Raw genomic sequence first — 26,854 nt, 5'->3', positions numbered from 1 at the left:
CCTATATGTTTCCTGCTAAATCATTCCTAAAATCACATCCACAAGGTTATTTTATATGAGCAAAAGAATACATGAACTCACGAATTTCAGATCTGTCTAATTTTCTCTCCATTGTAATTTATCCTTAATATATCACCCATATAACTAGACTGCAAATCGCCAAGGAGCTAATGCTCATCTCTTCTCAAGATGAACCACCGGACAACAGCAAGTTGGCATTTAAGTTTGCAATGTCAAGCTTCCAAACTAAAGTGTTAGGAACCAATATCTTACTGAATCTGAATCTCAAAAAAAGAAAAGTGTGGAGTGCTTGTGATGATTATGAGATGCAGAGATGGTTTAGAAGGGTATGGAAGCAAAGCATATTAGAAGTGTATTAAATGTTTGAAAATTTTCGAGATCATGCTTAAAGATTTGGCAATAACAAAAAATATACTTAACTTTGTTAATACTATTGTAAATGCACTAAAGTTTTTCTTTTAACTTTGTATCTGCTCTTAGATTAGAACAAGATGATCGTTCTGCCACTAAAAGGGTATTAACGCACCTCTGCCTAACTCTCTTGTATTTGGTCTTATATCTTCTTTTCATTTTTATGTTATTCTTAGTTATTGTTTGTTCTGCATCTTCTTTTTTGACTTGTGTACTTTCTATCGTAGCAAATAATTTTGCAAAAAAAATCTACAAACCCTTCTTCACAGAATTCTTAATACTCGTTTGGTTGCTTCCCTTACACTTCCTAATAATTATGGTTCATCTATTCATGTATAGGTGCTCACTTTTTCCACCTTAATACCGCTTTCTCCACTTGGAGAAGACTTGAATCTGATTGAGAGAGGAAAAGAAGTGCTGTGAAAATCGGCTTATAAACTGAATTCCCCATTCTTGGATTCAGCTGAATTGGTTATGAATTAGACAAAAATATTTAAAGAGGATGAGTGTTAAAAATGTGTTAAAAGATTGATATATTAAAATATGTTAAATATATTATATTAAGCTGAACTGGCGTCCGATTTGACACGCTTTCTCACCTCAGCTTCAGTCCAACTTCGCGAACATCTCTTTTTTCATTTTCTATTTGAACATAACATGTTTCTACAAGGAAAAGCATAATAAAGTAGATTAGAACACTCTGCTTCAACGTTTTAACATCTATGTCTTAGCTTGAGAAACCAATATTCTTGCCAGGAAAACCCGTCCTGTAAAATCTTCCAAGAAACACCTTGACTTAATGAACAGCAGCATCAAGGTCCTGTAGCTTCGTGGGCCTCTAAGGGAATCCAAAGAAGAATAGTCAAAGGCGTCGCCACCCACTGACTAATTCAAAAGAATTGGCATGCACAAGTAGTCCAAATTAACAAGCCAGGGTGACTGTTAAGAGGCCATATCAAACTGTAAACTGTTCCCTTTTAACATACATGGAAGGTGCAGTTGCTCGGCTATCTGCATAAGTCGTGCATGGTGCCATCCACGTATCTGATATTAGTAGAAACTTGAATCAAGTCCCATGTCAAATCCTGTTTTGAGACTGAAGCTTTGCATGTTGAAATATAGTTGACGAGTTTAAACTTCATTGTGAATTTTTGCATGATCGTACTTGGTTGATTCTCTGGTTAATCAAAACAACCTGTCTTACTTAAAACTCTATTAGATCTAAATCACATCAATTGCTGCAATAAAATGTACAAAAAGAAAAAATACAGCTGCAAAACGGTAACCGAGCAGTACTCTGCTACTTTATCTTCTTATCATGGACAGTTGATGTCATCTTTGCTGATCTTAAGAAGAGAGGTGAATAATAGTGATTGATGATAAGCATAACCAGAACAAAAGCGTTTGCAGCCAAGAAGAGAACACTTGATAGCCAAAGTAGAAGAAAGACATTCTGCCCTTTGAATTCTAAGAGGTAGCCCCACATAAGCCAATGCACCTGGGCTCCCACCCAGCATGCAAGGCACGTTAATCCCCATCTTAGTTTCATTTTGCTCCATGGCAGAATCAAAGGGAAGAGGCAGAAGAACCATACAAAATATTGAGCCGTTATGACCTGCCAACAATCCAAGTACAATGTGATTATTAAAGTATTAGCAAAATCTTGAGCCGTTATAACCTCAGAATGATCCAAGTACAATGTACTATTTGAAATTTTTAAGAGCACCTGTACCATGGAATGAAAAAAAAAAGAAGCATAATCACAGATATTTCTCACAAAAAGAAAGGGAGGCCTTAGCATCAAATTCTACAACAGAATAGAAATGATGATAACATGGTTTACAAGAAGGGAATAGGGAAAGTTCTTTAAGGAGTGGAGCGCCAAGTCAATTTGCTAGTGCAACCAGATAACTTGAGCCAAAGCTGTTAACAACACAAGGCTAACAGAAATTTTTCAACACGGCAAATCAATTAACCCTACAAAAACAGCTGCTACCAAATCCAGCCACGCTAAGTTCAGAAACCTCAGAAACAGTCTGACCATAATTGCTCTGAATCCACACAACTCTAGCAGGTTTTGACAGTGAATTGTCTGTTAAGCTCCAAGTTCAGGTTAAATGCATATGGTTGTTCAGTATATGGTACATATATATCCGCAGCAACAATCACCAATCTGATATTGGATTGAGATTTGAAAAATTCAACTTCCTACAAATAAAACCAGTTTCTTACCTTGTTGAAGGCCACAAATGCAACCGTCTGGACAAAGAAACAGAAGGGAAGGTCATTTGCGAAAGTAAAGACCAAGACCAACTGCACAGCCAACTGAGGGATGAATGATATCAACTTCTCCAACACTAAGAATGGATGCTGATGATGAAGATAAATATGATAAAAATATATAGAAAAATTGTGTCGGGGGTCTGTGCGAGTTAGATGGTAAAGCAGTGCCTCATTCAGAAAATCCCATCCATAGAGATGAAAAAAGAGACCTGTCCAGAAGAAAAAGATTGCCCCAGATAAAAGTGCAAACAGTATCCTCTGCCGATTGAGAATATTTCCCATAGAAGACCAGCCACTGGTTACAGTTATTTTGCATAAGCTTGAAAAGATCATATTTTTCTCCTTTAAACTGCTCTGTGGCTTTTGCTGCCAAACTTCCCAAATATTGAGTAGAGGCTTCCCCCCAGGTTGATGGTACTCTGAGTCAAGAATAATGAGAATAGGAAGAGAATATATAATTGGGTATATCCTGAAATGCACAACAAGCCCATACCAGAATGCAGCCTGCAATATATTACCTGCAAATATGTACAATTTCACTAGATATTATGAGTCATCTTGCTGCAGAACCAAGGAACTAAAGATGCTGAATGACCTGGACCTGTCATGCTGGGGAAGGAAGGATGACATATTACGCAAAGTTTCAGATTGGTACTTTATGCATTTACAAAAATGTAGATGATTTGATTCAGCTACCACTTACCATTAAAAAAAATTCAAACAGCAGAAATTTTGATTTATTCCATAAGATATTTTATAATTGCATGCTAAGGAAAAATCTGTTCACAACTGGAAAAGGAACAAAGCTCGCACCATGCATGAGGCAGATGATGATCCACAAGACCATCGCACAGACAAGAGGTTCGCAGTTTCCACGTGTACCAATGGTGAAAGTGAAGGGGTTGCAGAGCCAAGAAGCCACCGAATAGAAACATATGTTTTCAGGCACTCCACGTAGTCTCAATATATAAACTAAGAACCAACCACTGAGTAAATCTGCAATTCTAGAAAAATAGTCGGCATAAGAATTGATAAAACATACAATTTAGTTGAAAATCCAAAGTTGAAAAAATCACCAATCAATGAAAAAACAAGACAATGAGAGACACACAAGTTAAAGCCCTTAAAAGACTAGTCAAGAGTTAGGACTAGTTAATCTGAGTCATCCAAGTTGATCGACTAAACTAAATAAAAAAATCAGCCAACTAAAAATGAAATCAAAGCATGCATATATATATATATATATACAGAAAGGTACATAAACATGATGACAAATAACATTAAAATAACAAATATATGGAGTCTTTAGATCGTGTTAACTAATAAGTACTACTATGTCCATTTGCCCTCATCCCTTCAAGGGGGAAAGATACATGGTTTAGTTGTCCCAAGCAAAAATGATGACCTAGAAACACCATAAGTAGTATTGATTAGCCAAGGCCTTGGCACAAACTAGAAACAACTTTGTAAATGATGATACCAAAATAAACCCAGTAAGCATTTGTGCACAAACACCAAAATCTAAAGCAACTTATAAAAAAAATAATAGTAGAAACTAGAAACTGACCAACTCCTACAATTCAAAGAAGTAAAAGAAAGGACAGAATATGAGGAACCTAAGTAAAATAAAAAATAGAATTTCTTAAAAAAACCTATTATCTCATAATTTTATTTTGTTTTATACTTTTTAAGTTTCAAAATTCTGTGATTTCCAATATTTCTTGAAAAAAAATTTATATCCTGAAAAAAAGTCCTCAAAAGAATCCTGCCGAGAAAATACTGAAAATGATATTGGTGACTATGGTCCAGACATAATAATATTTCTTGATTTCTACAAAAGTTCCATTTAGACCCACTGAATTAAATTGAAAAAGAAACAAAAAAACTCATACAGAATTAGAACACAACTAGTTTCATACACAAACTTCACATAAGTTCTGATAACACCAGGTGTCATGGAAAGGACAGTAGGAGAAAATTAACAAGTGAAAAGTTTTCTATCCTAAGTGTTAGAGCATAAGTTATGAGGAAGCATCAGGAGTCTTTTGTAGGAGCAAAAGCAGTTACCAATGTTAGTGACCAATCAAGCACTCCTATGCCTGTTACTATAACGGTATAACCTCATCCCTGCCCTGCGTACCTTGCTAGACTAGAAGCCTTATGTCAATTGAGTGTTTTAAAGAGATCCAACCCTGTATACTAAATGTAGAAATACTTTTTGCAAAACTCAAATACAAAACCAATACGATCTCCTCCAACTTAATAAGATTTATGATCTTAAAATAGCTAAGTCAATGAAGCACTAAACAACATTCACCTCAGGGCTATTACCCTTTCTTTATTAATTATGGGATGATGTTCTGTAAATGAAGAAACTCAAACTTTTGAATCATGTACTTTTATTGAGTTCTCCAAAAGATTATTTAAAGCAATGAATTAGAATTCAAGAATGAAACAGAGCATAATGGAAGATTAAAAATAGTAAAATGGAGAATATAACAAACAAAAGTGAAGGAGAAAACTGCCTTGATGGTTTGAGAAAAGAGGAGCTACACAACCTTACTAATAGAGTGTTCAATTGAGAAGGGAGATACCATAACCTTGCAAGATGAGACACTACATGCATCAAAAATCACAATTACACAGAGAGTCAATGTTTCGCCTAACATGAAAGCAAAACACAACAAAATGAACAAAGAATGCTAATAACCCTATGCTTAATACAAAAAAAGGCAAAGAGCATTAAAAAAAACACACACACACACACACACACACATGAAAATAGCCATAACAAAAAGCAAGGACATTGCAGCAGGGATAAAACAAGAAACCATGAACTGCCACCCAAGCTTAGGAGATTAGGATAGACAAACTTATTTGATCAAACACAACTTCTCCACTGGCCAAATCGTGTGGCAAACTTCCTTTCTCAGTGATGATACAAAAAATCAGTTCTGAAAGTGAAAAGGGTACTTGCCGCACTCAATAAATCAAAAGTCAAATAAAATTGTGAAAAGAATAGATACTAACCAGCAGAGGAGAATATAAGTTTTCCCCATAGGGGATGAAGATACGTGTTCGGTACAAGTATGATGGCTAGGAGTGGTGAATATCTGTATGTAGATCGACCAAAAGGCGATTTCCCAGCTGCCACCAAGGAAGCAGCATCTGAGAAAACCAGATAATCAATGTCTGTGTAATGAACATCCATATGTTTGTCTTGCCATTCACCATAACCGATGAGAAACACACGTAGAAGAGCAGAAAACCACATTAAAATCCATATCTTTGGGTAGCTTCCCATCTGTGCATCAGTGACAACTAGAGAGACTTTGAGAAATACCTGCAATACCTATAAAGAGATGAGAAATGATAGGTAACGTAATATTCTCCTAAAACTATAGCAAGAAAAGACGCATAATCTTCTCGTCCGAGAGAACAGAATAAAATTTGTCGATTTGATGGCAGTCAAGGAGAGGACAAAAAAGGGAGCCCTCTAAAATGGTGCTGCCTTCTTCCCTTCCACTAACATGGTTCCGTATGGGGGCAGGGGCGGAGCCAGGATTTTTTTTAAGGTGAGGCCAAACGGTCCAGTGAACTGTAATATTATATATATATATATATATAGACTCACACACTTTAGATAGTATTTGCAAACCACAGTGTAGTAGAAGTAAACATATGTCGTATACAATTGCCCATGTCATGAACGTGAAGCGCGACCTATCCTACGGCACATTTTAATAATTGTTTGTGTCATTAGCACAAAGCACGATCTGTCCTAAACAGATAAGGTGCTCTATTTCTATTATAATGACATAGGTGTGAGCATAAGATAGACATACAAATATCACAACCCAAAATGTAGCAAACAAATAAAACTATAAACTCCAAACCAAAAAAATAAATTACTTACCTAAAACAAGTAGTTTTGTATTCTTTCTATGTAACACAATTAGTTTTTGTATCTGTTTTTATTGAAAATAGTTACATATCAACATTCATTCACCTGCACAATAAAATGTAAAATAAAAACTACATTTATTATTGAAACTAAATAATGGCTCAAAATAAACATTAAGATAAAAAGGATGCAAATAGTCAGAATAAAGCTAAGAAATGCTAACCCCCAAAAATTTATATTGAAATTTATGGAAACCCTCAAAATTTACTCAACATAAGTGCCCTTGAAGCAATCCTAAACCAAGGAAAGACACTACAACATAAAACTCATGGCAGCCAGAGGTTCACACACGGCTGTGGAGTCACACATGCATTTGACAAGATTTTAGCATATGAAACAAAAAATATTTGAAGGACCTCTAATGTATATTACGTAATTACTCACACTATACATGCTTGGCTGCAAGACATATGAGTTAATATTACCATGGCTATTTAACCTCGGCATCTATGTGTTTTGCCATGGGATTGTCCTCAAGAAATTAAACATCCCGTATGAATGCCTTATTGTATTCTAGGAAAATCTCCATGCTTATGTGAAATTTAAAAAAAAAAAAAAATCCAATGACAAAGATACCAAGTTTTCTAGACAAGATCAAAGATCTGAGCAGTTTGAGCAGTTTAACAAAAACGTTTTACATGAAAAAAACCAATTACTTGTCTAAAGAAGGACCATGACTTAAACAATGAGGAACAATAGAAACCAAACACAAGCCTTAGCTGGAAACATAAACAAGACTGAAGCTCACCTTCTTCAAGATAAACAAACGTAAGCTAGTCAGAGGATGTAACAATCAGCTTGCCTTTTTTATGTTTGCAGATTATTCTAGTGGTCTTCCGATATGCACCTTGTTCACTTCAAGCTTTGCAATATTGCATAATCTCAAAAACTTTACATTCTTTAGAAGCAGATGCTTGCATTACTAAAATTCAAAGAAATTTCATATGATGTTCACACTTTTTTAAGGAAGACGTTCACATTTATAAGTCCTGTTATACTTGTCATGATGAATTGATGATGGGTGGACTGTTGAATAAATAGAACTCGTAAGTCGTAAAGCATGTTTTTCTTCAAGTGAGAAAAAGTGAGAAAAGGCAAGCAATAGAAAAGGTTTGAAACGTTACTCAGCAGAAAAAAAGAACACATAAATTTGCAACCAGTAATCACCTAGTTGAGGCAGAACCAATGTAAGCAGAACATTATACAAAGTCTTCATCACAATACTCTATTTCTAAAATATTACCTCGACCAACAACAAACGTAGTGCATTTTTTGTAGCTCTATGATGGCTGAGCCTGTGTGAACACAAAGTGTGCAAACAAGCAAGATAATATACACATGAAAGTATCCATATTTAAATCCTAACCAAGAAACCCTTCGGCTTCGATACCTTAAAACCAGTCAGCATACTCACAAACAATTTGTTGATAATAAGAATGAAGCATCAAAACAAGAGGGAAACCTGCTTATACGTGGTGGCCTCTTATAGCTGCACTGCTGAATCACTGCTGAATCGCTCAAACCATGTGCAACATCTCTACCATCGGAAGAAATTGATGCTAGCAATTTGGCATTGTTAGAAAAGACTGGTATGTCCAACATCAATAAACAAATTGTTCACACCTGTTCCATCAAAAAGATCCAGTTAGCAGTCCGAATTCTCTCTGTAGATTGAGCAATTACTAAACCACGACAGAAGGAAAATGTAGCACAATTAAATAACACTTAATTTGATCAACCAAGTATGGCGTCGCCCAACAGCAAAATGCACTACTAGCGTGAGAGTAAAAAGCGAGACACGGGCAAACCTATGAGAAGGATGCATGCCAGTAGCACACGTTTCCAGTGTAGAACCCTTTCCACGGAGGGTCACTAACGACCGTATGAGTTTTGCTTCTCCAGACACATGCTTACAGGGCATTTCTCATGTGTCACTTGAGATGGAAAAGAACAAAGGACCACTAGTTTCGTTTCCAGTGAATCCACTAGTTTCTCTAGCTCATTTTTGTAACATAAAGAGCCACAAGTGATACTCAGAGTCCTTATTCATAACCTGATGGAGCAAACAAGTCGCGATTGGAGAAATAAACAAAAAAAAATGAAAATTGACAAATTAGTCTCCAATTTCTTAGTACTATGGAAGTGGTCCAAATTTGATGCTGAAAAACGAGACGGTTACATAGTAGACGTCATCAAAATCGAAAATATCATGGGAATGTCTCTGCAAACCAGGGTCCTGTTGAAAACTACGATGAACGGATGAGCACGTTGCGAACAAATCACACGACGAAAATAGAGTTAAGAGCAGCACAATAAAAGAGGTCAACAGCAGTGAAAGATCAAGGTTAAAGGATGTGCATAATAGAAACCCAGATCACCATTCACCATTACACCATAGCGATCCAACGGAGAGAGAAAAAACAAACTCAATTAAGGAAATCAGAGGAACAACCCGCAGGGTTTACAAAAAGATCGACGGACGGAAATGAATCATCCCCGAAACAACCGAGAAAAAAAAATGCTGATCAAAAGAGTGAAGCATCACAGGAGAAGAATTTGATTATGATTTGTGGGCTTCTTACTATGTTCTTCTTCCGCTTCTGGTGATTGGGGACCGCTGTGTTTGCCTGTGTCCTTCTTTTTCCTCGCGTTCTTCTTTCTCCTCTCCTCTTCCGACCTCCTTCCTGCTGCCTGCAGCCCTGCTCAGTGATCTCTCCGCCTGGTGCTCCCTTTCTCACTCTTTCATTCTATTTCTCTATCTCCCTCTCTACAAATTTTCATTTTTTAATTTACTTTTTTTTTTTTTCAATTCGCTGCATTGGGCCCCTGGCTCCGCCCCTGGGTGGTGGAAGATGGAAAATGAGAGTGAGAGAGAAAAGTTACCCCCTGGTCGCCGGAAGAAACTGGAGGTCACCGGAGAATCGTTCAGACATAGAGAAAAGATGACAGGTGATTCCTTACTAGGTCTAGCACGTGAAAGTTTGGATCCATGGAAAGGAATTCCCTTAACCCAACAACAGATGCACTAATCCAGCATCATAGGACGATCAATAAGATTTTTTGCGTGTTAATTTTGAGAAATCTAAAAAGTCACAAGCATATTAGATTAGAAAATTAACAATAATGTCAGGCTTATGGCAGGTATGACAAAGGAAGTTTGAAAAGTAAGGGGAAAACCCAACGTCTTCACTTTGGTTGCTTCAATCGTAAACTCTGAAAAACAAAGGAAGTCTACAACATAAACTGTATTCTTGTAATTTTGTCTTGCTAGCGAAGAAGCGCTGTTATGCATAATTTGAGCACAGAGCAAACAAGTGAGTTGACACACGTCATGTAGAGCATCTCTAATTCAACTTGCGGGGGAAGGGCTTCATATAAAAGAGGGAATTGAAGTATAGTATATGGAGATCTCACCAACTTTTGACCTTATAGTAACAACAGGAAAGCAAGGGGTTCAGTTCTTGCTGGGATGGTAGGATTAATCCTCTTGCTTATCTTAACGGTGCTTTGATTTGTCACTAGACCTACGCATCGGGCCGGCCCAGCCTGATAAGAGTGGCCCGCCCGCATTGGCCCGATACTAGAAAACCAAGCCCAGGCCCGGGCCCAGAATTGGGCTAGGTATGCCCATTGCCCACGCTTATTTGCCACTCGCTTAAATTTATGATAGCTGAAATTCACAGTCCTATGGATTTCAGCCTCTACCCGAACGTGGACTTCAAATCCACACTCTAATGTAAAAAGTATAGACTTGAAATTTGATTTTGGACTTCAAATCCACGCTTTAATGTAAAAAGTATAGACTTGAAATTGGATTTTGGGGGTTAAGGGTCTCGAAATTTGAAAACCACGGATCTGGATGTGTTTGTTTACTCTGATTTCAAGTCCACTGATCATATGTGGACTTGTGTTGTGTGGCAGACTTTTGTAACACGGCAAAAAGGTCCACGGTAAATTCTATGTTTTTTTTTAAAACCAAGGATCCTGGGTCAAACCTAATATCTACACTTAAGACACTGATTTTCCTTCTTTGCACTGATATTAAAGATTGGTCAGGAGAGGAGAGGAGAGGAGAGGGTCTGATCTTAAATCTACAGTTCTCAAATCCAATAGTATCAAACCCTCCCTTAGTGAGCTTGATGATATATTATCGTTGCTTAATTTCTCTAAATGGATTATTTATACTCAATTACTGCTAATCAAGTCATTAAAAATTTTCACTACTACTTTGTTAATCTAATTCGAGTACTATGTCCCCCTTTCAATTTATGTTCCAGCAACCATGGTGCATGATATAACCTTACCATCCGCATATATTAGTATAGGCAAATTTGAGAAAGGGTGATAGCAAATTAAATGTTTGAAATAATAATGGTATATATTGAATGCAATTACTTGTGAGCCCCCCATGCAAGTATGTAATTATACTCCCAAGTGTTGTTGCCCAAAGCTTACATATAAAAAGGTTGATAAAACATTTTATTTTCAAATTTGTTAATTTGACCAGTGAGCAATTCAACTTTATCGGAGTTATGTCATAATGGACAATAACATGAAACAGAACAATGTATTTTCTTTTCAACTATATATAAATCGGTAAAATACATTTTTTTATTTTTTTCAATTTATATATAACTGCAAAAATAAATTTAACAAAAGTCGTCCCCTTCCAAATGGAAACCTCAAAAGAATAATACTTCAGTTCCTTTTTTGACAACTTTAACTTTGAAGACTAACTTAAAAAATTTAAGAAGATGAATATGAAGAATATGGTAATCTGGATTCATGTAAGTCAGGGTGAATTTGACTTATTATATGTTTTATTTTTTTTAAATTACAAACATAATTTATATTAATTAAATTATATCTGGGTTGGTATAACTCAACTGTATAGGACCGACTCAAACTAGGTGCTATATTGTCAACGCCAGTCCTGGTTTAGAGAGGCCAAGCATAGCTCCAACAAGCCCGTTACGAAATAAGTGTCTTGCTATAGAACGAGGTGTGTTTCTATATCCTAAAGAAAAAAACTCTCTCTCTCTCTCTCTCTCTCTCTCTCTCTATATATATATATATATATATATATATATATATATATATATATATATATATATATATATATATAATGACTTTTGAATTTATAATCGGAACACAAATTGAATATGGATTCTAACTTCATAACCAAACGGAATCCTGGCTTTTAAATATGCAACTGAATTCGAACCACATTATGATATGCCAAGAATCAACTTTCAAAACGTATGGGTATTGAATATAGATTGTTTTAATAAAATCAAATTTGAGTATGATTTGACATTTATTTAGAATGAAACTGAGTTCAAATAAGATGAGATGTCATTTCTTGAATTCGAATCCCATCCTACTTCTTAATAAAAAAAAATTATATATCGGATTTTTAAAGTAGTTCGATCATACATCCATCCAAATCCGACCCATTAATATCCATACGTATTTGTTGTTTCCAAAATCAATATAACATCCGTAAAATAGATCAGTATCCAGATTATTTAACCCAAAAAAAGAAAAATGATGAAGAGATCAACTAAACCCAAAATGCATTTCGACAACCGTAGGTTCCGTTAGGAGTTAGAACTCGTTCTATGTATTTAAGTCTTTCTTGGTGGGACGAAATGTTGGTGTCTAGAAAGAGAGAGAGAGAGTGAGAGAGAGAACGCTTCATGTTTTTTTTTTTTTGTATGTAAGATCTGTACGGTCCCCAACCGAACTTCAACACCCAACTTTCTTCGACTACCCCAAGGCCGGTTTTCCTCCGCCTTCGTCCAGTCTTCCCAGCTTCAGCACAGGTTCTCTCTCTCTCTCTCTCTCGCTTGCTCGCTGGCTGGAGAACCATGAGATCGGCAAGTTTTCTGCTGGTTGCCATTTACTCTATGTGTAGCTACTTACTTTTATTCTTCATTTTTCTCGCGAATAGATGGGTGGAGAATCAGAAACGTGGTTACCATCCATAAGAATAGCACCTTCCCACACGTTGATAGCAATTTGATGTCAGAATTGGCAAATTTTAAAGGAGTTTTGCATGTCTTTTTTGATATGGCCTGCCATTTTTTGTATTTTCTTTTTAGGTATTTCAATTCAAACGATGGCTGTTAGATTGCTTGAGGTTTTGTTTGTGTTCGATTATGCAACCTAAAATACCTCATAGGCTAGAGATGTTCGCAGAAGGTTAACTAAAGTTTTGGATTTCGGTGTTCCGAGATTTTTAACCCTGGGTTATGGATAAATTATGGTCAAAAGAGTTTTGTTTTAACAAAAAATTAGGTTATGTGGAGCATGAGTTTAATGGGTCTCATCCAGATGGTGCCTGTGACTTGTGGAGAAAAGGGAAAGCTTCTAATACTTTTCGAATAAAAAAGCCGAGTTTGTCTTGGAGGCTCTCCAGTCTGACTTTAAATGTGGGTGAAATTTGAAGAAAAGAAGGAAAGAGTGAAGAAGGACTTGATATCTGCATGGATACGAGTAAAATTGTTATGGCTGTAGTAATCTTGCGAAATTATTCTTTATTAAAATCTTATGACCTGCGGTACAGCACTGTCCTTTTAAAAAAATTGATTTTGCAACTGGACTGATGTGCAGATGTGTAGAAGATGAAAGACCAGAAACCGCCTCATCTTTCTGTGCTTAAACGCATTTTGATGAATTGTTCAGCACAGGTTAGTGTTTCCATTTTGCTTTAATTTCTTCTGCCCTGGATACTCTTAGGTCAGTGAACATTGTTTTGCATCACACTAGTGGTCCTTCCATTTTGAAGGTATAAATTATAATTTTATACTAGGATTTAGCTGATTCAAGGAAGAACCTGAAGGTGTTTATAAGCAAGTATGAATTTCGCACATACTTTTATGCACGTTGACATAGGTTATGTGTGGAAGTTTTAGGTTGAGTTTTTCTATTAGGATTATCGTCGAACAGTGAAATGAACAAAAACTTTGCCATATGCAGCGCCAACCTTCTACATAAACTTACTCTGACGAGTGATGGCCTTTAGCCATCATATGATTTCTATTGCACAATGATTAGAAAAGTCATAGTACCATTATATAAAATTTGCCTATTTTATGAGAAGTTATACACACAACATTTGAATTTTGAACTTGCTGTGGGTTCTTCATTGATCTTCCTTAAATGACAATGCGTATATGCTTTTGTGTATTATAGCAAGACATTTACTTGGATAAGAGGGTTCTGTGGATTCTCCTGTGATCTTTTGACCTGTCATGTCTTTCAACTTCATTATTCTTCTCTATTGAGCCTCTCCTTGTCTCCATCCATGTTACATGGGTGGAGGTGCGGGTGTTGTCGGGATAAACGGTTTAAGAACCTAAATTCATTTGTCTATGTTTCTATGTTGCATGTACATGATATTCTGAAACTTAAGATATAAATCAAGCAATCATATTTTTCTCTCAAAAATAAATTCAGAAAACCTTCTTTTGTTCAACTTGAACCTCTTTTTGCCTCGTATGGTCGGTAACTTTGATCATATCCTATTCTTAAAAGACAATAATAGACTGGCCATGTGGCATTACCTGATGGTGTAGATTTTCTGTGGATGATTACTATTTAATGGAAGCTAGTTGTCAAGGCGCCCAGGCGCTGCCTGGGCACCAGGCAGCGGCTAGAGCACCTAGGGGGGACTACGCGTCCCTAGGAAAAGAAGGCAACCTTTTTTTATTTTGGTTTTTCAGTTATGTTAACCATTACATAATAAAATTATGTAGTTATTGACTGAACCGTAAGCTTCTATTCCAAGTAAAACTTGAAAAATAAGTAAAGCCAAAAAGTAAAACTTGAAAAATAAGTAAAGCCAAAAAGTAAAACATGAAAAACTGTTCTGTTCTTATTTACATGACAGATTAACAGTACATTTCCAGCTTTTTTATGTACTGGAAAATTGTGCTGTTCTGTTCTAGCTGATGCCTTAGTTTGATACACAAAAGAAAATACGCCATTTTTGTTTACATACTGGACAATGCTTGCATTTCTTATAGACTATTTCAGTTATAGACCTTGTAGACTATTTCATTTGAATCATTGCAAACACAAATCATATCAAATCAGTACATATAATATACATTACAAGTTTACATCAGATTGTACATATGACATATAATGTACATATAAGTTATAACACACAAAACACCCTCACAAATGAGAAAATAAATCTGTATTCAGGTTGCAAAAGTGAGGTCCGCACACATTTGTCTGATTACTAGACATGCACTAAGCAAGAGAAACTGGTGATCTTTTTCCATTAACCTAGGTTTTAACGTGGGTAAGAAGGCTGGCATAGGTTCCGTAAAATATGTTTCAGAGCACATAAGATATATGCAGAAATCCATTGGTTTTATAGAATATGTACTTAACTGTATGCTGGAACTTCCACTTGATGAATTGATATAGAATATGTAATTAACGTACAACAGAGTGTACTTAAAGAACAGAAATTCTGTGACATAACTACATATAATATAAGTATATACGGTATAACAGTGTATAATAAAATTACAGGACTTAATTTGAAGGGAAGATGATTTTTCACCTTTCCTTCATATTAAGTCCTGTAATTTTTATTATACACTGTTATACCGTATATACTTATAGTCCAGCCTAGGGGCACCTAGGCACCAGTCTAACACATGTCGCCTAAGTGATGGATTTAGGCGACGGGGACTAGGCGTGGACTAGTCCACTCCTTAACAACTAAGAATGGAAGTCACATTTCATTGAGAGAGTAATTAGGGTAAAAAAGTTAAATCTCTACCTTACCTATGGAGACTAGACATGTTAGCTGATTGCTCAAATTTTGAAATTTGCAGACTTAATTGAAAAATACACCCATAGATTTCTGCTCAACAATTGGTTGATTATTTTAGTGGGGAATTATATTCATCAAAGACTATAGAACTTTCATGGAACCATCAAAAACCTGATGAGCCAATGGTGCTTTTAGCTGATAGATTGGAGGTGGCTAATCTCGAGTTAGTAAAATTACATCCAAAGGATTTATGAAAAGGAGCCAAGTATCGAATGCATCCATAAATGTACCGTATCTACAAATATGCACCTAATGCCTGGAGAGTTACATTTATGGTTATGGTTTACCCACTTGAATTAACAAATCATTTTTCACATGACCATGCATTGTTAACCACTGAGTTTGCATCTCTGACTGTTGAATCCTAGTAAGATCTGTATGTGTATGTGGCACCCTCTTTCGCCTTCAGTATTCAAACATTTTGTAGCTTCTTCTTAATCTCAGGAATTCTAGTGCGATTATATGGTAGAATCTCATTACATTGAGTGCTCACTTTGACCACATTATTGATTTTGCATCCTGACTTCTTAATTCTATTAAGATCTGTATGTGTTTGTGGATCCTCTTTCCTTTCTTTAATATTCAACAAATTACTAGCTTCTTCTTAATCCCTTGCATTTGGTGTGGTTGTAGTACTGAAGTTAAGCTCTAGTTGGATGGTAATCTTATTATTTTCCCTCACTATTCCATGTCAAACAAATGAACTAAATGGCAGTGAGTAAAAAAGCTGTTTAATAAAATTTAGGTCATTAAGTGAAAATTTTCAAGGGTTGGGCATATATCCATCAAGCTTTTCAATTTTCAACTTGCAAGGTCATCACTTAACAAAAATGCTGTTCTGATCTGGATGGCAAATCTAATGAGCTTATTTCCTGCTTCGAGGACATCATTATTGTTGGGATATTGAAAGAAATAAAGGGCTATGCATTCACTGTTCCAGGGATGGTCGCCAGATTCTAACTGCTTTCACTTGTGTGCAATGCATAAGGGGCACATTAATTGCACAACGTACTAGAATGAATGGACCGACTCATGTTCTGGTGCACGTGCATGCTTGCCATGTGTATATGCGTGTGCATGTTCTTGGTTAAACATTTAAGGTTTACATTCTTTAAGGATACTTTTCACATTGAACAGCACCTGCTTGGTACCTAAAAATTGATGAGAGGTAGGGCCATTAAGCAAGCTGTGTCCATGAAGGTTCTTACAAGAAGAGAAGTCCTTGTTTCTATAACAGCTTGAGTCTTCACTTATGCTCCTTGGACTCTGTTCAGACTCTATTTTTCTTTTCCATGACTTTTAAATTTAACCTTATATCTTATTTATAAGCTGGAAATTCCATAGTCAAGGGTTTAGGATTAGAAATTCATCTTTCTATATGCGCGTTCTTTTATTTTCGACTGGGCATTTGTTTAAAATTGATGTTATATAAGTTTTTTTTGTATTTTCCATTATTTTTCTGATTATAGGCAAAAGAGTATGGTTGCTGTGTTTCTGCAAAAGTTCCAAAAGTTGAACAGAATATGTGTGCAAAGGAGTTTATTCAGCTAAAAGCATGTATGCAGAACACGGTACTGTGAGAGAGTAAAGATACATTTCCTTGTTTGCAGTTAATCACATGAGAGTAAAGATACATTTGCTTGATACTTTCTAGTTAATCACATAATCTTCATCTCTTTTTTTCTTTTTTTTTTAATTTTTTCTTTTTTATTTTGCAGCTGCGACATAGGTCCTGAAAAAAGAACATCAGGTTGGAAAGTTATCTCATCAGGTACCATTTGGAAAGCCTTGTTTCCTCTGCATTATAGATGTGGTTTGATGAATTGAATACTTATACTTTGTTAGGCAGGTTGTGTGGTTTTATACTCTTCATAATTTCTATTTAAGGTTGCTGGCTTAAGTTCAAGAACCATATTGCTTGTAAAATTCAAGGGGAGAAGCATGTTTACCAGAGGATCAGTTGCACAGCCGAGGGCAGGATTGACTGCTTCTGGTGCTCTTTCACATGCTTATGTTCAATATCCACCTTTAAGGTGCACTGTTCCTGGAGCCAAAGGTTTGTTCTATGATGATGGGAATAAACTATTGTTGTCACCAACATCTGACCGGGTAATAATCTCAAGATCTTGTAATCCATATACTTTATTACATCAACTGCATCATAATTAGTTCAAGAATGTTTTGCAGGTCTACGTTTGGCAAACTGGGTTGGGTGCTAGATGTGAGCCTCCAAATTCAGATTCAATAAATGATGGGCCTGTTTTGTCCATTCGGTATTCCTTGGATGGAAAAGTTATAGGGATTCACCGCTCAAATCATGAAGTTGAATTCAAAAACAGGGAAACTGGTGCAATCTTTTATGGCAAATGTAAGAGTGGATCTGAAAGCATACTTGGCTTTTTCTGGACAGACTGCCCAACCTGTGATGTTGTGTTCATAAAGACCAGGTGAGAGTCATGGCAAGAACATGCAATCTTTACGAATCTTATTAATGCACTTGACTTTATTTTCTTTTCTTGCAAAAGTGATAAAAGTGTGCAAATTTGGGATTCTTTGAAGCGAGAAAAACTCATTCATGGGCAAAAATAGATGTAAATCCATTAAATTAGCAGACTTCCCTTGCTACACTTAACAATAAAAATGTTTTGAGCTGAATCTCATGGCTTTTAAACCATAATTGCCCTTGGAAGTTAGAATGTATAATGATAAGGCATGCACTCAAATAGAACATACTATGTATCAAATTACATTCGGCAATATCCCTGGGATGACACAAGCACTACTATTCCAAGTTTGGAGAGGAATTGTTAGAATGTTCTCAAAGATGACCTTTTTGTTAACATAATATGCAGTTTGACTTTAACTCCGAATGTTTGACAAGGTGATGATGATCCAACCCAAGAATACTCTATGATGAAGTGATATTCAATATCCTTATGCTTAGTCATCATAAATTTTGGATCTTTTGATATAATTAGTAATTGGCACTCTAAATTAACACTATTTTGTGTACTTTAACCTGTTGGCCTGTGGGAATTTAATATGCTTCTGGTCATTCACTGGTAACCCCTTCGTAGGTATGCTATTTCAAGTGCCAAAGCTCTTTAGTTTTTTCCAAATTATTCATTTCTTTGCAAATCACTCATCTCACAGCTCCTACATGATTTTTAGACTCTTGATTGAGACTGTAGAACAAGTCAAGCAACTTGAGCTCGACTCGTTTTATTAAATGAGCTGAGTTCAGGGCAAAAGGATAACCCATCCACTTGAACTTGTCGAGCTCGAGCTAAGGGAGCTTGGCTTGTGAAAGCCCATTTAAGCTCGTTAAAAAGGGTATATGGAGAATGTGTTGTAGCTTCAGAATAGCTATCTTTGATGTAGTTTGAGATCCTTATGAGTGGTAATAGTATGTACAACTTTCAAAACCTGCCGGCGTCCTCTTTCATATACTTTTTACAAAATTTAAAATATATACTCAGCTTGGCTAAACTCGACCTTACTTAGCCAAGGTCGAGCTTTATTGAGCCCACCTGGATTTCAAATAAACTTATGTGTCATACACACACAGACACACACGTATAAAAGAAGTTATGATTTTAAGCAAACAAGCAATATATAAGTTAGTGTATTCATAAAACTTAAACTGATAAGCAAAAAATTCTCAAAAATGTTTTCCCCTGTCTGGTGCCTGCACCCTTGTCCAGCTAATGTTGACAAGGGTGTGGCACCCATTTTGCCATTACCATGTGAAATAGCTCTGAGCAAGTTTTAGAATGTTTGAGCCTGTCCCTTTAATGTGGGAGGATCACATTAAAGAGATAATCAATGAATGAAAAATCAAGCCAAAGGCAGAAAGCAAAAGCTCGTATGTGGAGAGTTACTTTCCTTCGACAGGGTTTGCTGTCACATTTGCTTTCTCCATAGAGATATGTGCTTGTTCCACTTAAATATTTTCACGACTCTGGCCTGCATTGTCAGCATATTGTATGTAACTTGAGCATGTTATGTATTTGGTTCGTTTTTACATTTGCTTCTTTGTTCTCCTAAACTTTGATTTTGCATTTTTTTTGTTGTTACTGTTCAGTGGTCTTGACCTTTATGCATGTGAGCTTGAGTCTAATATGCTTCGATTGGTGGAGACAAAGCGACTTTATGTTAGCTGGTATGTTTACACTCATGAGAGTCGTCTAGTTCTTCTTGCTTCTGGGATGCAGTGCAAGAGCATAACTGGATATCAGGTAACTCCACTTTCTGTTTCTGTTTATTTATTCCCAGATTGATTCTTATAGAGCCTCAGTCTATATATATGGTCCAACAATGATGACGATTGCAAGAAGACTATTATTTACTTTGGAGGATTTGTGGAAATTGATTTGGTCCTCAACAAAAGTGATCCTTTGGCTATCCTTAAATAATTCACTGTACATGACGAGTACACTTTCTTTACCTTTACTTTCATCACCTTATGGATTGTTGTTGTTTGTTCAGTTTTCTGCTGCCGGAATTATTCACTTGCCAAAATTTGAAATGACAATGACAAAAGCTGAAGTCAACAAAAAGCCCATCTTAGCTGCAGAAGATGTGCACATTATTACTGTGTAGGTTCAATTGGCTTCTTGTTGTTCGGTTTTTACTCTCTTTTTTTAAAATTTATCAGGTCTTAAATTATACTGAAATTTATTCTTGTGAATTTTGAATCAGTTATGGTAGAATCTACTGCTTGCAAGTTGACTGGATGGCCATGCTGTTGCGCTTTTATCGTTTCTATCGTGACGCTGTCATTCAACAGGTTGAAGTTGTATATACATAAATGCACGTATATGTTCATACAATATAAACACATATATATGCATCTGTGTCTGTATGCGTGTATCTTGTTGTGCATTCTTCTTCAAGGTTGTCTACCACTTCTGTTCATGATATGTCTTGGTTATGCAATTTTTGCTTATTGAAATGGTAGGGTTCCTTTTCAATATATTCAACCAAAGTGGCTGTCAGTGTGGTCGACAATGTGCTTCTTGTTCATCAAGTGGATGCCAAAGTGGTCTTGCTCTACGACATATTTTTGGATTCCCAAGCTCCTGTGTCTGCTCCACTTCCTCTCCTAGTAAGAGGTTTACCTGTATCAAACACTGGTCCTTCTCAAGCAAGCAGCAAACAGGAAGAACCTTTATCTGAATTCATAGAGGAAAAGACTAACAGTGATGTGGGAACAGTTTATGGAGAAAGTTGGAACTTTCTTGTCCCTGACCTCATATGTGATGCTGCCCATGGTACATTGTGGAAAATTTCTTTGGATCTAGAGGTAGCTATGAGATTTAATCTCAAAACCTTTCAAGGTGCTTCTTTGCATGAAAAACACAAATTTTTATGTTTTCCAGGCTATTGCTACCAGCACCTCTGATGTACCTTCACTTCTGGAGTTTCTGCAACGGCGGAGGTCTGATCCAAGCAAGGTATAGTGTGTGACCGTTGATCACCTTGTGGTTCCTTTTTCAAAATATTTTATAAGAATTTATTGTATTCAATAGCGATTTTGATTTCGAGAGTCTCTGTGACCTGTTCAGATAAAGGAGCTGTGTGAGGCTTTGATGCGTACCATGGTACTAGAAAGGAGGCCTGTGTTCATGGTTGCCAGGGCAATGGATGTCCTTACTGCTTCATACAGTCACGCTGTGAAACTAGAAGGTTCTTTGAAAGGTGGTGCTGGGATGGTGTATTCTGAAAGATCACCTTCTTCTGAACAAGATGGAAGAACAGTCCAGGCTGTGGGCAGTGCTAATATATATGAAAGGCGTGGTATGTTAACAAGAAGTGGTTTTCAGGGTAGGATCCTGGAAACTGATCCTCTTAATCCAAACCTAGAACATGACCGCCGTAGGCTGTCAATGTCTTCAACTTCTGATAATGACGACAACCTAAATCTTGAAATTCTGAATCTGAAATCTGAGGAACCTCTTCAAATGCCTTTGTCCAGTGGTCTTCCTGGCCCTAGTACTAAGGATCATAGAACAAATAATATGGAGGCTGATGCTATTTATAATGATTTTGAAAGGACATCCTTGCAACCTGAAACAAGTGGAACTCAAAGGTCTTTAGATGCTAGTCCCCCTGGTCTATCAAAATCTCGAATTTCTAGTGTAGCAATATCACCAGAAGAGATGTACACGACTGTTTTTTCCCTTGTTGAGGAAGAGATGGTTGGTGATCCTGCTTACCTGGTTGCCGTTATCATGGAGTACCTAAAAAGGTATCCAGGAAATCTCTCCCTTCTTGTGTTTATCTAGTTGCAACTGTAGCACATTTGATGGTTTGTTTAAACAGAAACTTGCAACATGAACTTGTAAGATGATTCCAGACATGCTGACATTTTTCCTGTGTTGCAGTACTGCTATGGAAAAACTCAAGGTCCCTCCTGATCTTTATGTTCTAACCATACAACTTCTTACTCGCAATGAACACTATGCTGAACTTGGCCAGTTTATCCGAAATCAGGTTCTTGATCAAATTATTATTTTTGCATGTCATTTAAATTTTATGGAACTTGTGGGAATTTAGAATGTGTCGTGCTTGAGGACTTCTGTGCTCTCCATTAACATGCTTGGTGAGGGGTAGCAGATGGTGGTATCTGAAGATTCTGAACAATCTTTTGTAGTGAGGATATATTAATTTTTGGGAGCTTTGGAAGTTTGAATAGCTTGTAGATAATATATATTAGTTTGTTACAATGATCTGCATAAATTTGCCAAAGTTACAACCTTAGGTTCTGTTATTTAAACTTTCTAGACTTAGTAAAAGACTTTGTGGAATATGTCCTCTTGTGAACCTTCTTCTGATATGAAGTTTCGTTTGATGTCATTCCATACTGTTTCTTTCTGTTAAGCTACTGAAACCACCAACAACTGCTTGGCTTTTATACGCAGGTTTTTGAACCCTCAAAACAAGTTGCTCTACAGTTGCTGGGGTCAGGCAATGAGAACTTTCCTATGCACAAGCTAGGTGTGGATATGCTAAGGAAATTGTCACTTCATCATGATTATGCTTTGGTTTTACTGCGTGATGGTTATTATCTTGAAGCTTTGCGCTACATAAGGAGGAATAAGGTAATATCCGATGTTTGTTGTGATAATTTTGTACTTTAACCCGAAACTATATTCTTATTGCATTTGAACAACCATTTTGACATCATGCAACTGCCAAACAGGTCTTTTTGTAGTTGCATGGCCTGAAAGAAGAAAGATGAGAATTAATCTCAGTCGGTCGGGCATAGCATGCTGGCATTCAATGCAATCTTTGCTTCTGGCTACTGTTTTATATAGTAAATTATAAAGTTGAGAGTTTTAGTTGCATTATTGTGACTCATTCTGTCCTTTATCTTGGTTCTATATCTAACTTGTGTAGAAGCTCAAGTTCCACATTTCTAACTCCAATTACAATTTCATATGCATTTTATATGACATTGATGAGCCTAATTTTTCTCCATATTTAGTAATCTCCCATCCACAACAAAAAGCAAGTTCCAGCAACATGTCTAAAGAATTTTAGTTCATGTTGGGTTGGTATAGCAGATTGTTTTGAATAGGTTAGAACTTGAATGAACTGGTGGAAGCGATTTTTTCTTTATGTTTATTCTGTTGCATGCCATGAAGTAAGGGTTAGATGTTGAGAAGTGAACTAGGTTGTTAGCTCAAGAGAAGTGAGCAAGATTGTTAACTCCAGACATGTTCCACACAATGAGACTTATTAGTTATTACTTATTAGGACTTATGGCTCAACCCTGTTTTTTTGACTTCCTATATTACAAGTTGGACCTATGTTTTGTTTCTATCTGATGAGAGCTTATATGGAATAAATAAACAGAAAACTAAGAATGTCATGATACACTGTATATATCACTATACACACAGAAATAGTAATTCCAATGACAACTTTGGGTAACTTCATTTTTTCTCGTTTCCACCCAAAGATGGTGCAGGAAGAATCACTGGGCCTGATGATGGAAGAAGTGAATAGTGCCTTGATAAACAAGTCAACAATCCGATAACTGAATGGATCACGTTAAAATGAAATAATCTCCTCCATACACTGAATCAAACAAGTTCACAATCTTGGTATAGCTTCTCTGCTCGTGAAGCTCTGGATTCCTGGGTCTATGGATCAGAATTTAACTATCAGCAGCATTTATAATGGGAAATTGGTACTTTGATGGAAATGTTCCTGCACCGTGATAAAAATGTGCGGTGAGGAGATAAATGAGGAAGGTGCAACATTGCAGGTAGCAAAGGTCTCATCCTGTTAATGATGAGTGACCTAGGACTGGTCAGACTGCTGGTATGCTTATTAGAATAGTTTTTCCAGATTCCAATGGGTTTATTGCTATGGACCTGTTGAGTCTGCCTCATAAATGATATGTTCAGTTATCTGTGATAGATATACCCTAGGTGGATTCATCATTCAACAACGAATGATCTTCACCTGCAGAAAGCATGTTGGTAGTAAAGTATTTGGATAAGTTGACCAACTTGCAACCTGAGACTTGAGGCTATATCTTGAAATCCCTAGCGCTGTGCTAACTGTTTAATCTGACGGCCTCTTTTTTGCAGAGTTGTGCTTCAAAAGAGGTGCAGTAGGCTGAACTGGTCACTGGAGAATTTGTTTATAATTCTGCTGTCTCAAAAGGATTGCTTTCTCCTTTTTTCTGTACTTTTGGTCTCCTTTTTCATTTGGTTCATCAAAGTTTGGAATGAATGGGATAGCTGAATGTTTAAGTCGTTCTATCATTAATTGAGAGTTTGAGACTCAGGATTGAACCCTGAAGTGGCCATCTCCTAACTCTCTGATAGGCAAAAGTTAGCAAAGTAGAAATACCGTAGAAATATATGGCCATTATGTCCATGTTACTCTAGTCTGTTTCCTGTCGTTTTTTGTCTGGTCATTTTTCTGAAGATTGCCGTTCCATCTCTTGTGCTCTTGTCTGTCATGAATCATTATAAACTTCATGCTGGAACTGCTGCCGAAATTGAACAAAACCCAACTTTTTGCAGGTTTATACAGTCAGACCTTCATTGTTTCTTGAAGCTGCAGTTGCCTCTAACAAGCTGGAGCACTTAGCATCTAGTTTACGCTTCTTCTTGGATTTCAAGCCAGATTTCAGGAACTCAAGTGATTATAATACTTTCTCCAACATCCTAAATGAGATGAGTTCTTCTGTCAAATGAGAAGATGCCAATGATACTGCTTTGTGCCCATCATGTAGTTTGAAGTTGGATCTCTTGGAAAAATTGGATCTGAAGAAGACAAATAATTCAGTTATTGCATGTAACAGCTCCAATAAATGGTGATCTGTAATTTTTTCAAAAAACATGTAAAGAGTTGAACAAGTGGCTAGAAAGTAGGTAAAAAAATGAAATATTTAAAGTTTAAGTTCTTTCAAAGAGCAACATGGATGTCAATATGCTACTAAATAATTTTTTTTATGCCTTCACACTAGGTGATTGTTCTGCTACTTCTTGTTTCATTGTCATTGCACGCCTATAATGTCTTTTCTGTTTACATTGTAACGTGAAGAAATGGACTTCCATGCAAGGCCCCGTGTTCACTAGTTTCGCATCGGTTGATTCACTGGCTTTATTATCGTGAAACTGTTCCTTTGCTGGCTTTGTCTAGCGTACATTGCCCTAGATTAGGCAGCCAAGCTTTCTAGTTTTACCAAAATGCAGTTGGTAAAATGTGTGCATGTTGATTTTTGGACATTACGAAAGGGGTTGCTCTTCCCTCAAAAGCTCGCTGTGGAGCTAATAATCACTAACACAGCGGCAGCAAATTCACAAAGAGCTATTTAAGATCCTTCAAATAACACTCACAAAGGGCATCTACCACTATCTAAGGGTCTGCCTGTTCTTATTTGCAAATATTTGTACTCAGTCGATTGATTTGCTTCCATAGACCCTAAAATGAGAATTCGCTTGACCTTGCTCTGTTTACCATCCTTTTTCCGCAATGTTGATATAGATATCTCAACACTTTGTTTGGCTGTTGGCCCTTCAGGTGAGCAGAAGGTTAACAATCCACCGCTTGAAGAAGACTTAAAGCCCCTTCATTCCCTTGTTTTTAGGGTCTCGGGTTGCATCGGAACCTACATGGGGTTATGGTACATCCTTTGTCTTTAGGGTTCTGGGCTACAGCGAAACCCACTGCTTGGCAGAGAGCCGAATCTCCTATCCAACCCTTGTTTTTCTAAAGTATAGGGTTTGTTTTCGTTGCTGCTCTTGCTGCATTTCAACTTGTGCATTGATGGAATCTGTTTTGCAGCATAGAAAATAGATGTTCCTAATGCTTGAAATAGAGGAGTGATTGACTCTCTCTATCCTCAATTAAGGAAACTCCGTGATCTTGGCATGGAGGTGAAAGTCACATCTGTGTTTTTACATATTTTTCATCTTTAAAATATTCATTTCGTTGACTGGTTCATACGTTAGATCTAAATGCACAATTTCATGCATGTAAACCTGTCATAAAATATACAATAAATGAGCAATTAATAAATCGATAGGATAACATCTGCCCCCACTTCGAATGGCTCATCGAATTTCTTAGCATTGCGCCATGCCCTCAACATACTGGATTATATATATATATATAGGTGCCGTGCCTCTACTTGGAATGCCTCATCGAGTTTCTTAGCATTGGGCCATGTCCTCAACATAATGGATTTTATATATATATCTATATATGCCATGCCCTCAACATAATGGATTATATATGGATATATTTATATTTATATTAATTCATTATGTTGAGGGCATGCAGGGGCGGAGGGAAGGGGGGCTCGCGTAGGCCATGGCCCACCCCAGCCAATGATTTTTTTTTTTACGTTGAAAAAAATAATATTTTTTAATTAAGTAATGTGTTTTTTGTATTAGAATTCAGTTTGATCCTACTCGGATTCAGAGATCGACCTGCCGGCCCGCCCCTGAAGAAAATCCTGGCTCCGCCCCTAAGGACATGACACATATATATAATGCATCAGCAACTAAGAAAACCACCCCTTCGAATGGCCCATCTCTTGTTGTCCTCGTTCAAATGTTTCTCATTCAAGCAGAACAGATAAGGTGAAAGGAGTATGGAGGAGATGAACAATGAGTTCAGCTAAACTTGTGAAAAGCGTATGGAGGAGATGAACAATGAGTTCAACTAAACTTTCTAGGAGATTTGACAACATTGCGTGCGACTTCAAAAAAAGATGTGTATGCAAAAAGGAAAGTCCCAATGACATTAGATATCAAGACGCTTGGAAACGCACAGTGTTTTTTTTTTAA

General features: G+C 36.7%; 2 protein-coding genes across 17 annotated transcripts; one reads left to right on the top strand and one right to left on the bottom strand.

Moving 5' to 3' along the window:
- Positions 1 to 1,048: 1,048 nt before the first annotated feature.
- On the bottom strand, positions 1,049 to 9,990 carry LOC116252951 (GPI mannosyltransferase 1). 4 transcript variants are annotated; one of them, XM_031627601.2, is made up of 7 exons: positions 9,262 to 9,990; positions 8,142 to 8,302; positions 6,632 to 6,724; positions 5,746 to 6,067; positions 3,529 to 3,711; positions 2,665 to 3,233; positions 1,049 to 2,047 (listed from the first exon to the last, which is right to left on the bottom strand). In XM_031627601.2, the coding sequence occupies exons 4-7, from the start codon at positions 6,017 to 6,019 to the stop codon at positions 1,733 to 1,735; spliced, it is 1,341 nt and encodes a 446-aa protein (XP_031483461.1). In that variant the 5' UTR covers positions 6,020 to 6,067; positions 6,632 to 6,724; positions 8,142 to 8,302; positions 9,262 to 9,990; the 3' UTR covers positions 1,049 to 1,732. The 4 variants fall into 4 exon arrangements, with proteins under 4 accessions (XP_031483461.1, XP_049933516.1, XP_031483462.1 ...); XM_050077559.1 differs by having other exon boundaries at positions 5,746 to 6,058; XM_031627602.2 differs by lacking the exon at positions 6,632 to 6,724 and having other exon boundaries at positions 5,746 to 6,058.
- A 2,359-nt stretch (positions 9,991 to 12,349) lies between these two features.
- On the top strand, positions 12,350 to 25,088 carry LOC116252845 (uncharacterized). Of its 13 annotated transcripts, none has more exons than XM_050077479.1 (15): positions 12,350 to 12,504; positions 13,295 to 13,371; positions 17,006 to 17,093; positions 17,255 to 17,307; positions 17,469 to 17,645; positions 17,724 to 17,983; positions 19,621 to 19,774; positions 20,025 to 20,134; positions 20,238 to 20,325; positions 20,497 to 20,841; positions 20,918 to 20,992; positions 21,104 to 21,786; positions 21,923 to 22,031; positions 22,460 to 22,639; positions 24,581 to 25,088. In XM_050077479.1, the coding sequence occupies exons 5-15, from the start codon at positions 17,478 to 17,480 to the stop codon at positions 24,752 to 24,754; spliced, it is 2,346 nt and encodes a 781-aa protein (XP_049933436.1). In that variant the 5' UTR covers positions 12,350 to 12,504; positions 13,295 to 13,371; positions 17,006 to 17,093; positions 17,255 to 17,307; positions 17,469 to 17,477; the 3' UTR covers positions 24,755 to 25,088. The 13 variants fall into 13 exon arrangements, with proteins under 13 accessions (XP_049933436.1, XP_031483282.1, XP_031483284.1 ...); XM_031627422.2 differs by having other exon boundaries at positions 17,424 to 17,645; XM_031627424.2 differs by having other exon boundaries at positions 17,386 to 17,645.
- Positions 25,089 to 26,854: the final 1,766 nt, after the last annotated feature.

The sequence above is a fragment of the Nymphaea colorata genome, chromosome 4 (assembly GCF_008831285.2).
Source record: "Nymphaea colorata isolate Beijing-Zhang1983 chromosome 4, ASM883128v2, whole genome shotgun sequence".
In the NCBI taxonomy this organism is placed as follows: Eukaryota; Viridiplantae; Streptophyta; class Magnoliopsida; order Nymphaeales; family Nymphaeaceae; genus Nymphaea; species Nymphaea colorata.
Note: the sequence above shows the minus strand (reverse complement) of the source record. Positions and strands in the feature narration are given on the sequence as shown.

Excerpts from the sequence above, each read along its gene's own strand:
- LOC116252951 (XM_031627601.2), bottom strand. The coding sequence starts at position 6,019 with ATGGGAAGCTACCCAAAGATATGGATTTTAATGTGGTTTTCTGCTCTT. Across the intron at positions 3,712-5,745 it reads ACTTATATTCTCCTCTGCTG|ATTTACTCAGTGGTTGGTTC; the intron begins GTTAGTATCTAT and ends CTAGAATTGCAG. Across the intron at positions 3,234-3,528 it reads CATCATCTGCCTCATGCATG|GTAATATATTGCAGGCTGCA; the intron begins GTGCGAGCTTTG and ends ACATATTTGCAG.
- LOC116252845 (XM_050077482.1), top strand. The coding sequence starts at position 17,478 with ATGTTTACCAGAGGATCAGTTGCACAGCCGAGGGCAGGATTGACTGCT. Across the intron at positions 17,984-19,620 it reads GTTGTGTTCATAAAGACCAG|TGGTCTTGACCTTTATGCAT; the intron begins GTGAGAGTCATG and ends GTTACTGTTCAG. Across the intron at positions 21,787-21,922 it reads ATCATGGAGTACCTAAAAAG|TACTGCTATGGAAAAACTCA; the intron begins GTATCCAGGAAA and ends CCTGTGTTGCAG.